This window comes from Colobus angolensis, unplaced genomic scaffold (assembly GCF_000951035.1).
Source record: "Colobus angolensis palliatus isolate OR3802 unplaced genomic scaffold, Cang.pa_1.0 Scaffold59, whole genome shotgun sequence".
In the NCBI taxonomy this organism is placed as follows: domain Eukaryota; kingdom Metazoa; phylum Chordata; class Mammalia; order Primates; family Cercopithecidae; genus Colobus; species Colobus angolensis.
In genome coordinates, this window is record NW_012119487.1 from 4037297 (window position 1) to 4050021 (window position 12725).

Sequence of the window (12725 nt, forward strand, 5' to 3'; positions counted from 1 at the left end):
TTTATCAAATTGGGAAGGAGAGAATAGCTACACTCTAGAAAATATTAGGGAGGCACTAATTATAGCAATTTCACAAATGAAAATTACAGATTCTATGCTTTAGATAGTAACATATCAGTTAAACAATACTTTTTATAATGCACTATGTTAAAATTTGCTTTTAGCTGGGAACAGGGTTTCATTTGATAAGACATATGTTTCAGTGTATTTTATATTATCCCGAAGAATTTTTTAACATTTCAAATATAATACAACTACTTAAAATTAAGAATTTTTACAGCAGTCCATCCATTGCTTATAAAATAAATGCAGCAGTAACCTGTTTCAGTAGCTTCTAAGTAAACTCCTTGGAGATAATCCTTTAGCATTTGAGTGAGGAAAGTAGCTTGTCTTTAACCTGACTCCACACATCATATTCGTATCATTAATACCCTTTTCTAAAATGGTATCCAGTTTTCAACTATAAAAGAAAGTCAAAAGTTAAATATTAGCCTATAAACATTTCAGGAAAAACTTCTTAACTGTTAAATGGAACCAGAAAGCTTATGTAAGCATATCTATTTTATTATCTGAAACATTCCTCCTAAAAGATCTTCATGTGAAGAATTTTGAGTGATGCATATAATTAATTACATGTGTATCTCTATGCTGTCATCTTGTGAAGAGATACTACATTAATTCAATGAGAGTAGTCTATCAAAGGTGTGTTTAAGAAGAAGAGAAATGTTACAGAAGTTGAATTCCAATTAACTTTATGACTGATTAGCAGGGCTACTGGAAACTTTTCTTGTAAATCGAAATGGGAATCTTTTTAAGTAATGGGGACTGGGCAAGATAGTAGTAACAAATGAGGAACTCAATTATTTGACTCTTAATTCCCCTTTGTGAAATAGGGTCCCTTTAAGAGAGAGGAGAGGAAGGCCCTACGAGGGATGCCTAAAAAGAACCAGGTTACCTGGTTTAAAGGAACTATTGACCATAAATTAGGTCAATGCAACTTTCGTTTCCCCAACAAATACACTGCAAACCACCTTGATTATCATAAATAACAGTGGCAGGACCAACACTGCTATTAGAAGGGTCTTTGGGCTGGGGATGAAGTGGGCCAAGGGACTTCTCTTGCTGTTTATGGCCAGGCGCAGTGGCTCATGCCTGTAATCCCAGCACTTTGGGAGGCCAAGGTGGGCAGATCATGAGGTCAGGAGATCGAGACCATCCTGGCTAACACTGTGAAACCCTGTCACCACTAAAAATCAAAAACGGTAGCCGAGCATGGTGGCATGTGCCTGTAGTCCCAGCTACTCCAGATGCTGTGGCAGGAGATTTGCTTGAACCCAGGAAGTGGACGTTGCAGTGAGTCAAGATTGTGCACTGTACTCCAGCCTGGGTGACAGAGTAAAACTCCGTCTCAAAAAAAAAAAAAAAAAAAAAAGCTGTTTATTTGGGATGACTTGGCACCTGGCTGGGAAAAGACTAAAGGCCCTTGAAGCCTGTGCTTAGCACCATCACTACTATCTGGCCCACTTCTGCATTTGCCTAGCACCCTATTACCCTGTCAGAGTCATCTCCTCCTCCAGTCCACCCAGCAGTCTGCTCTGGCCCAAACAGGTGCCCTAATAGAGACCTCTAGAGTCATGAGCCTTGCAGCCTGCCTCACCACCACCAGACTTGTCTCTATTCTGTCCTGGTCCAATATGAAAGGCCCACATTCCTTTTCAACTCTACGCCTGACTTCCAGCCTTCTCAGACTTCTCTAAATTTGCCCTGGTCACTGAAGAAAGAAGGAAAAGATGTGGGGGCAAAAATCTACATGACTCTCCATAACAGAATGTTTTAAAGTCTCTTGTTTTATCTTAAAAATTCATGCAAATTTGTCATCCTACTCGATAATATGTTTTTAATATAAAATGTTTTAAATAACCCACTAGTTAAATGAGTTAACCTTTTTCTTTAAAAGATGCTCAAGTAAAGTTGGTACTCTAGGAAGATGTCTATGATTAGCCTGTGACTCCATAAACTGCAAGCATAGCAATCTATACATCCAGGAATCCACACTCCAAAGGCAGAAGCATGGAGATTTAGACTCTAGTGTCTACACGTGTGCATGATGTATGTCCCTCCTCACCGCAAATTCCATAGATCCCTACTCTTTGACCTAAATATCAGTGAGGGGGGAAAGATGGGGTGGGGCAAAGTTACGTCTTTCAAAAATATTCTGTAATTTTAATTTTTAAGTAATTCAGATGGGCTTTATTCTAATTTGTCCCAATTAATGAGTTGTAGCTAGGAGTGTCTTTTCTTACTACCTACATTTTGCTATTTTACCTCAATTTATTTTAGCTGTATAGTTCAATATTTGCAATAAGAAAAAAATATAATCAAAGTGTCAAGTTTATTACCTCATCTTTTGTCTTCCAGTTATATTATCTGCCGGTTGTTTGAAGACCAGTGTTGACTGAGGTTAACCAAATCCAAGCATTGAACAGAAAAAGTAAATTAGGAATTTAAGAGTAAAGGCAACCAGAAAATATTTTGAAATATCTATTTGCTTTCTCCCTATAAGTCTCCCTTTTCCCTTCCCCCTCTCAAATGTCCCTGTTTTTTCTTCCCTCAGAGGTTTGTGGTAGGCTCCCTGAAGTCCAATACAAGGGCTGACAAACTCACATGAGAATAGGCAGATCACGTAAACAGTTGAAGTGGCTGGGTAAAGGCAAGAGGGAGCAGTGTGGACTGTGGCAAGCTGCAGAGCATCTGCTCCCTCTATAGACGCCAACTGATACTCAGCCCTATCTGTTGCCACGTACAGGAATGAGGGCTGAGTGCTAGCTGACCTTATTTTTTCATGAAAACTTCAAAATCTGCATTTTTAAAACGCAAAACATTTGTTTCTACTTGGCAACTAATTTTAAAATTTTAAAAGAAAACAAGTGACTCTTAAACAAATTAAGAGTCAAAGATCCAGTCCATGTGCCTACCATTTGTGACTTTTGTCTCAAACCCATGAGGAATACAAAGTGATGTGTTTCCCTCCATCTAAAAATGATTACAGAGGAACTCATGAAGAAAAGGGGCCTGTGAGCACAAGAACACTAGGGACCTGTGCCCTGCTCCCTGACAGTGCTTAAGATCTCTGACTCCATAGCACTTCTTAGGGTGCCCCAATGGGGCTGACGCTAGGCCCTGAGTTCCCAGCCTTGCCATAGACTCCTGTGCCCCAAGAGTGATTTGGAAGCAGCAGAGCAGCAGACTTTCTGAGACTGTGTGGGTTGGGGAAATGGTCATCTCAGTGCTAGCCCAATAGCAGAGGGGGCTCCCTAAATCACAGTGCTATGTATGACCCTAGAAGAGGGGATGGAGGGTGAGCCACAGGAACCTCTGAGGTTCAAATTGCTGCCAAGGGAAAAGTATAATTACTTATTGAATATCTGTCTCTCCTCCCTGTGAAGGCAAATACCTCATCTGGCTCACTCACCAATTGGCTCTTGGCACAGTACCCAGCACACAGTGGGGCTGAATTTTATAAAAAGTAGACAATTGAGAAATAGTGAGATATAAGATACTGAGAAAACCTCACTCTTCGCACACAATTTGAAATCATGTAAATCCTTCCCCCAAAGCAACACTTCATTAAGAATTGCATAATATATAAACCGATGGATCACATGAATTGTAAACACTGGGATGCTGCAGGTTAGAGTTACAAACCCAGAATGTGTCCTCAAGCTGGGACAGCTGGGAGAATGTCGTCATTGGGCTTGGGAGGGCAGGGATGCTGAGCAGAAGATGAAAGATCCTGAGTGTGCTTTTTCTAGCAAGCTCTTCCTATCAAGTCTTCTCTGTATAATGCGTAGCACCATGATGCATGCAGTTGGATGCTAATAAACGTAACTATAACTACTCAGTGACTATCAAAGCATACTCAAAGCAAGTCATTTGACTTGTAGCTGTGACCATGGTTTGGAATACTCACTGAGCATGGGTAAGGTTCCCTATTCCCTTCAGTTGCTGGGAGCAAACCAGCTCCCCATACCTGGGCTCCTGTGAAAGAGTCTGTTCCCTCCCCATTCCTGCACTGCCAGCACCATGTGGTTCCAGCCTACTAGGCAGCAACAGAGCGCACCGCAGAAGCTGCTCTCCCCTGACTAGTGTATGGAGAGAGGGACATGGCAGAGGAAGGAGCCATCTGGATTTTAGGGTCTGGAAGTCTCTGATATGTGACCTCCCAGAGCAATGTGGCAGCCAGGGTGGGCCCGAGGATGGGGACTAAAGATAAACCCACATAGTGCCCTCTCAAATCACCTTCTTAGAGTTAAAGGAATTTTACATGTATTGAAGTTCCTTCTTAATAGTTTTCCTACTACTAAAGGTCTATCCCTTACCCATGACATTGGTGTTACTATTCCTTTGGGTAAGCTCTGATGCTTGGATTATTAGCAGCTTGCTTAAATCAGAAGTTCCCTGAACCTAGACGAGAAAAGTCAAAATTAATCAAAAGAGCATTCTTTGATCTCTAATCTGGCTTCTTTCTAACCTTTCCAAAGAGTATAAAAAATAAGCCAACGCGTAGAGCTGGGTCTTCAATCTTGGCTCTGTATTCTAAATTTCAAATCCTCTTTGATGTTGAGGAGTCTTAGACCAACAAATTGTCCTTGTATATTTAGATATCAGAGAGGAAATTTCTACACCTTACTTGTAACTAGACTGGGAATTCCCAGTTTGGAAAGCAGGGAATCCCCAGCACCCAGTAAAGCTACTTTTACTCCTACACTGATGCTCCAGGGCTCAAGGCTCAGCATTCCCAGGATGGCAAGACTGTCTTCCCTTCTTAGACCATCTGTCCTATGTGCCATAAAATCTGCCTCCCAGAATGCCAGCAGCAAACAAGTAATCATCATAACTATCATTTTTAGATGACCACACATTATCTCATTTAATCCTCACAATAACCCGATAAGATGGCTGCTGACCTTATCCCTATCTATCTTACTAAGAAGGAAATTGAGGGTCAGAAAGGTTAAGCAGATTACCTAAGCTCAAGTACAAGTAGGCACAGGGGTCAAGTTTTACGTCTAAGTGTGCCTGACTCCAAACCCTGGTCTCTTAAGACACTAAGCTGCAGTATTACTCCTATTGCCCGCTTGCCTCTTACCTCCATCCTTTGTTTCAAAACTAAACAAGATTTTTATTTTCTATTAAAAACATTTAAATTACCTTCATCATCTGAATTGATGAAAGGCACAAAGTGCGAATGTTTTGAAAGGAAAAAATTCACTTTTTAGGTTTACCAACTTTTCCAGGACAACTTTTCATAATGAATTTTCACAGTCTGAACTGGCAGAAAAGGTCTCCCCCATAGGGGAGAAACTTACTCCCAGATTTAAAGAGATGTCTGCTCTTCTCATGGCGTCTTGGTCCTCCCCATTCCTTTGTCCAGTGGCAGGCAGCTTGGACCATTAGGGACTTTGCTTCTACCCTTCCCATGCCCTGCTATGTCCTAGGTGGTCACACTTCCTCTGTCTTTACAGCGGTATGGAATGCTGAGACCCAGGGCCCAGGATCTACTATCAAGTGCCCACAGCCCCTAATGCGGCAACAAAGTGATGTGGCCCCTGCTCTACTCCTTTCTTGTCAACCGGTGCAGATACTTCCAGAGCTATGCTAGAACATGGCATCATTGCCTTGGTGTAAACCAGGGAAAACTTACTGCATCTCATCCTTCCTCTAGCACAGCCGCATGCCAGAGCAAAGGGCGTGCATGGCAAGCAAACAGCAGGCAGATTCCAGCACCCTGTCCCTTGGGCACACCCTCGGGTAGGGCACCTGTACTACAGTACACAGAAGCCCTTGGTACATTTTTACTGTTTGTAAAAGGCAAATAAGAACTACAGGGTCGGCCGGGCGCGGTGGCTCAAGCCTGTAATCCCAGCACTTTGGGAGGCCGAGACGGGTGGATCACGAGGTCAGGAGATCGAGACCATCCTGGCTAACACGGTGAAACCCCGTCTCTACTAAAAAATACTAAAAAAACTAGCCGGGCGAGGTGGCGGGCGCCTGTAGTCCCAGCTACTCCGGAGGCTGACGCAGGAGAATGGCGTAAACCCGGGAGGCGGAGCTTGCAGTGAGCTGAGATCCGGCCACTGCACTCCAGCCTGGGCGACAGACCGAGACTCCGTCTCAAAAAAAAAAAAAAAAAAAGAACTACAGGGTCATTCCAGGTTAAATTTCTTTTTAAGGTGGCCAGTTGAGTTTTAAAGTCACTGTTGGAGCACTGTGAAAAGCAAGAGACTCTTTAGAAACGATACTTCTTACCTGCTCACAGGTTGTAGGTATAATGCAAGGTGCAAAATATGGTTCCTCTGTCTTAGTATCAATTACACTGCCGTACACAATGATAACAAATTTCATGGTCATATTATCAATAGTCATTTCATTATAGCTTGATAAAGTTTCCACATATGCTTGACTGAACATCACACACTTCTGAAACCTTAAGTCCTACGATAAAATTGCATTTTTAAAAATAAGTCATACAAACTGACAGATGGTATCAAGAAGAAAACAGATTCACTGATCGATCTGAATTATTTGAGGATGTCAGAAGGTACACGGCCCCGGGCACCAACAGACAGGATTTTAGCATTCAGAATGGCCTCTGACAAATTTCTAAATTCCAAGTGTTTGTGCTGTTAATGGGCCCTGGATACTGTTGCCCAGCCCTAATTTGTGAGCTGTCAGCCACAGCAGGGTAGTCGGCTATGACTCAGGAAATTTCTATTTGCACAAAGACCCAGAGTCTTAAAAGATTCAGAGGGTCACCTAGCAGTAAGGTTACATTCCATTTGACAGGTGAATAGGAATAACAGAAAGCCAAAACAAAGCAAGCTAGAGTCTGAGATATACTTCAAGGACTGGGAGGGAGCTATTATGGGTTGAATTGAGCACACACACACACACACACACACACACACACCACCTCCCACCCAATTCTTATGCTGAAGTCCTAACTCCCAGTATCCTGGAATGTGACCTTATGGAAATGGGTCACTGCAGATGCACTTAGTTAAGATGAAGTCATACTGGAATAGGATGAGCCTCTAATTTGAATAACTAGTGTCCTTATAAAAAGGGGAAATTTGGACACAGACTTGCACACAGGGAGAATGCCACGTGAATATGAAGGCAGCTATTTATAAGCCAAGGAGGGAGGCCTGGCCCAGATTCTCCCTCACAGCCCCTCAGTAGGAGCCAACCCTCCCAACACCTTGATTTCTAATTTCTAGCCTCCAGAACTGTGAAACAATGCATTTCTGGTATTTTTACACAACCTAGTTTCTGGTACTTTGTTACAGCAGTGCTTGCAAACTAACCTAGGAACTTAGAGATCAGCCTAACAGTAGGAATCTCCTGCACAGGACCCTGACAGGGCTGTCAGCTCAGTCTAAACATCTCCACCCCCATGCAGGGCACGGCTACATGAGCCAGTCCTTGAATCTGTCATTGACAGGCAAATCATACATTTATTTGCTGAGGGCACCAGCACAACTAGGACACCAAAAACATTTAAAAATTAGCAAATTTATCTAGCATTTCACAACCAGAAAATCTAAAAACAATCAGCTGTTTTAGTTTGATTTTAAAATGCATATACTTTTTGAGTTCTGTGATTTAGAGGGAAAAAAATCTTAATTGGCTAGTTCTTTAATGGGAAAAAAACAAAAAAAAAGAAAGAAAGAAACTATTAGAGATTCTCTGTTTAAAAATCGACATTTTCTAATGTTTTGTATCTGTACTTTCTCATTTATATAATGAATATGTGTTGCTTGTGAATTAAAAAAAAAAATGTAAAGGACATTCACCTTATTATTGAGTCAAGTCTGAGTCCATAGTTTCTATGCACTGGTCCTAATTCTTACCCCTGGAGTTTCATACTAGACTCTAAATTTGTCCCACTTCTCATGAAGAGGCAAGGTAAAAGGAAAAGAGAAGAATTCCAATCCCCTTATCCCTCTGCTAAAATTTTTCTGAAAGTTATTACTGCAATATAGTAAAAGAAACCTTACTGGTGTGTATGACACACTCATTTTTTAACCCAATGTTTATTTATATCCAGTCCCTTAGTTCAGTGAATATTACTGAACTTCAGATCTTTCCCAGTTCACTTCCCCAGTTCCGACTCACTAGCTGGTAAGGGTTCCAACAGTTACTAAATAGGATACAAATGTGAGATTGTAAACTGTGCTTGTCCAGAGACAAACCTGAACCACTACTGTTTGGAGGGGAAGTCCATGAGAGAGGCTCAGTCACCTCCACAAAGATTTTGAAAAGACAGATTTATAGATTTATATTAACATTGGCAGAGTAGGCAATAATAAATGCAGACGGAGCGTTTGTTAACACATTCTGATTAACAAGATGCTTGGTTCAGGGGGGATCTACCTATTTTGAATTTGCTAAATCTACCTGTCTTAATTTAATTTAATGTAACTTAATTTAGGAGAGCTAAGTAATTAAACATGAGGCCAAAGTACATAAGAAAGTGGCAGCCCTTTATTGCAAATATGCACACACTCTCCGGCGAGGTTCTCTGGTCCTTAGGTGTGGGGGGCCAGGGAAGTCGCGCCAGCGCTCTAGGGTGAGGTTCTCCGGTCCACGAATGCGGGGCCGAAGAAGTCACACAGGCTCCTGCTGGCAGTGGACTTTTATGCATTGGTACTGGAAGGGGGAGGGCAGTGGGCGGGATAAGGGCGTGATAGGGGCGTCTCCATAGGCGTGGCCGGGTAAGTTTCAGTTTCCTCAGATTGAGGTCACACGAGGCATGCTCAGTTGATCTGCATTTTCCCGGGCGCGGGCTGCATTTTCCCACGCGCGGGTAAGTTGGTGATGAAGAACCTGGAAACAACAGGTACTGCTCCATCTTGCTCACCTTCCTCCATTTTGTCCCTTCTCCCTCACCCAAACACTACCTTTGTTTTGAAATGATTGCAAGTAGCTTGGGAAAATTAGCTGTGACAAAAGGATTGACAACCTGTAGGAACTCAGGATAAGAGAGCAGTTAAAATTCTAGCAATCTCATTTTAGAAAATCAAACACAGGGCCAGGCACGGTGGCTCACGCCTATAATCCCAGCACTTTGGGAGGCCAAGGTGAGCAGATCACTTGAGGTCAGGAGTTCAAGACCAGCCTGGACAACATGATGAAACCCGGTCTCTACTAATAATAAAAAAAAATGAGCCAGGGGTGGTGGCAGACGCCTATAATCCCAGCTACTTGGGAGGCTGAGGCAGGAGAATTGCTTGAACCTAGGAGACAGAGGTTGCAGTGAGCTGAGATTGCACCATTGCACTCCAGCGTGGGCAACAGAGTGAGACTGTCTCAAACACACACACACACACACACACACACACACAAATTTCCTTTCTATTTGTGTCTCAAAAATATGAAATGCATTCTGTAAAAAATACAAAGCATAAAAATTCAAGTTATGAATATTTTAATCATGTAACTTACCTCGTCAATAAGACTTGATTCAAAATACTGGTAGGCAGTACTGAGAGCAAGCTTTAGCCATATTTTATATTCCAGAGATGGCCAGAAGGCATCAAAGCCTTCATATAAATCCTCCAGGGAGATAAAGCAGGCCTGAAACAAAAAGGCCCCAGGCCATAGCAGCTTGATTTGGAACTAAATTACAAGACCATCAAAAAACAAAATGCCTGTGGATTCAGCCTTCAGAAAAACTATCAATTCTAGCATAATTATGATACTCTTGTCATTTAGAAGCATTTGTATTGTGCAAATGGTTGTTTGCTAAGTATAAGATAAAATGTATGGTGCGATTAAAGCTATATACTTTAATAAGAGACCAGAAAAATGTATATCAGTCAATAGATATAATGAAGGATATGGCTCATGAGCCCAAAGCCCAGGATTCAGGAACTAAGCCATATGAACTTATCTATTTTTAATGTCATGGTAGATAAAGTGAGTTCATTCACGGTATTTGTTTCCAGAGGCAAATAGTTTACCTGAATAAAAAAAATACACTTTCAGATTCAAGTTACACGAACTTCAGTGAATTCAATTCAGCCTTATGACTAAACTCATGCCTCTTCCAAAAATAAAATGACATGAAATAGTTAAAACAACATTTCCTTCCACTCCACACACCCCTAGGACTCTGGATCCTGCTCTGTTGCATCAGATAGTCTCCAAAGATTGAGAATTCTTTGATTCATTTCTTTTATTTTTTTAATTATTTTATTTTACTTTAAGTTCTGGGATACAAGTACAGAACGTGTCGGTTTGTTACATAGGTCTACGTGTGCCATGGTAGTTTGCTGCATCTATCAACATGACATCTAGGTTTTAAGCCCCACATGCATTAGCTGTTTAACCTAATGGTCTCGCTCTTCTCACCCCCTCGATCCCCAAATGGCCCTGGTGTGTGATGTTCCCCTCCCTGTGTCCATGTGTTCTCATTGTTCAACTCCCACTTATGAGTCAGAACATGCAGTTTTTGGTTTTCTGTTCTGTGTTAGTTTGCTGAGGATGATGGCTTCCAGTTTCATCTATGTCCCTGCAAAGGACATGTTCTCATTCCTTTTTATGGCTGTATTCCATGATGTATATGTACCACATTTTCTTTATCCAGTCTATCATTGATGGGGCATTTGGGTTAACTCCATGTCTTTGCTATTGTGAATAGTGCCACAATAAACATACATGTGCATGTGTCTTTATAGTAGAATGATTTATATTCCTTTGGGTAGAATTCGGCTGTGAGTCTATCCGGTCCTGGGCTTTTTATGGTTGGGCATATACCCAGTAATGGGATTGCTGGGTCAAACAGTATTTCTGGTTCTAGGTCCTTGAGGAATCACCACACTGTCTTCCACAATGGTTGAACTAATTTACATTCCCAACAGTGTGAAAGCGTTCTTAGTTCTCCACAGCCTCACGAGCATCTGTTGTTTCCTGGCTTTTTTTTCCTTCCTTTTTTTTTGAGACAGAGTCTCACTCTGTCACCAAGCTAGAGTGCAGTGGTGCATCTCGGCTCACTGCAACCTCCACCTCCTGGGTTCAAGCAATTATCCTGCCTCGGCCTCCCGAGTAGCTGTGACTATAGGTGTGCCACCATGCCCAGCTAATTTTTGTATTTTTAGTAGAGATGGCATTTCACCATGTTGGCCAGGATGGTCTCAATCTCTTGAACTCATGATTCACCTGCCTCGGCCTTCCAAAGTGCTGGGATCACAGGTGTGAGCCACCACGCGTGGCCCATTTCCTAACTTTTAATAATTGCCATTCTGACTGGCGTGAGATGATATCTCATTGCGGTTTTGATTTGCATTTTTGTAATCAGCGATGTTGAGTTTTTTTTCATATGTTTGTTGGCCACGTAAATGATTTCTCTTGAAAGATGTCTGTTCATATCCTTTGCCCACTTTTTGATGGGGTTTTTTCTTGTAAATTTGTTTAAGTTCCTTGTAGATTCCAGATATTAGACCTTTGTCAGTTGGGTAGATTGCAATATTTTTCTCCCATTCTGTAGGTTGCCTATTCACGCTGTGCAGAAGCTCTTTAATTAGATCCCACTTGTCAATTTGGGCTTTTGTTGCAATTGCCTTTGGCATTTTTGTCATGAAGTCTTTGCCCATGCCTATGTCCTGGGTAGTATTGCTTAGGTTTTCTTCTAGGGTTTTTATGGTTTTGGGTTTTACATGTAAGTCATCTTGAGTTAATTTTTGTAAAAGGTATAAGGAAGAGGTACAGTTTTGGTTTTCTGCATATGGCTCGCCAGTTTTCCCAGCACCATTTACTGAATAGGAGATCCTTTCCCCATTGCTTGTTTTTATCAGGTTTGTCGAAGATCAGATGGTTGTATACGTGTACAGTTATTTCTGAGGCCTCTGTTCTGTTCCATTGGTCCACATGTCTGTTTTGGTACCAGTACCATGCTATTTTGGTTACTGTAGCCTTACAGTATAGTTTGAAGCCAAGTAGTGTGATGCCTCCAGCTTTGTTCTTTTTGCTTAGGATTGTCTTGGCTATGTGGGCTCTTTTTTGGTTCCATACAAAATTTAAAATAGTGTTTTTCTAATTCTGTGAAGAATGTGAATGGTAGTTTGATGGAAATAGCATTGAATCTATAAATTACTTTGGGCAGTATGGCCATTTTCATGCTATTGATTCTTCCTATCCACAAGCATGGAATGTTTTTCCATTTGTTTGTGTCCCCTCTTATTTCCTTGAGGAGTGGCTTATAGTTCTCCTTGAAAAGGTCCTTCACATCCCTTGTTAGTTATATTCCTAGGTATTTTATTCCCTTTGTAGCAATTATGAATGGGAGTTCATTCGTGATTTGGCTCTCTGCTTGCCTGTTATTGGTGCATAGCAATGCTTGTGATTTTTGCACATTGATTTTGTATCCTGAGACCTTGCTGAAATTGCTTATCAGCTTAAGGAGTTTGGGGACTGAGACAATGGGGTTTTCTAAATATAGAATCATGTCACCTGCAAACAGAGACAATTTGATTTCCTCTCTTTCCATTTGCATATCTTTATTTATTTATCTTGCCTGGTTGCCCAGCCAGAACTTCTAATACTATGTTGAATAGGAGTGGTGAGAGAGGGCATCCTTGTCTTGTGCCAGTTTTCAAAGGAAATGCTTCCAGCTCTTGCCATTCAGTATGATATTGGCTGTGAGTTTGTCATAAATAGCTCTT

General features: G+C 41.6%; 1 protein-coding gene across 1 annotated transcript in view; it reads right to left on the reverse strand.

Moving 5' to 3' along the window:
* Positions 1-2418: 2418 nt before the first annotated feature.
* Positions 2419-12725, reverse strand: part of SLC9C2 (solute carrier family 9, member C2 (putative)) — a 100701-nt gene continuing 90394 nt past the window's right edge. The window contains exons 23-26 of the mRNA XM_011962458.1: positions 9508-9639; positions 6310-6495; positions 4383-4464; positions 2419-2474 (exon numbers count right to left, since the gene is read on the reverse strand). Of these exons, the coding sequence (XP_011817848.1) occupies positions 2419-2474; positions 4383-4464; positions 6310-6495; positions 9508-9639 (456 nt within the window). The remainder of the gene's footprint in view (positions 2475-4382; positions 4465-6309; positions 6496-9507; positions 9640-12725) is intronic.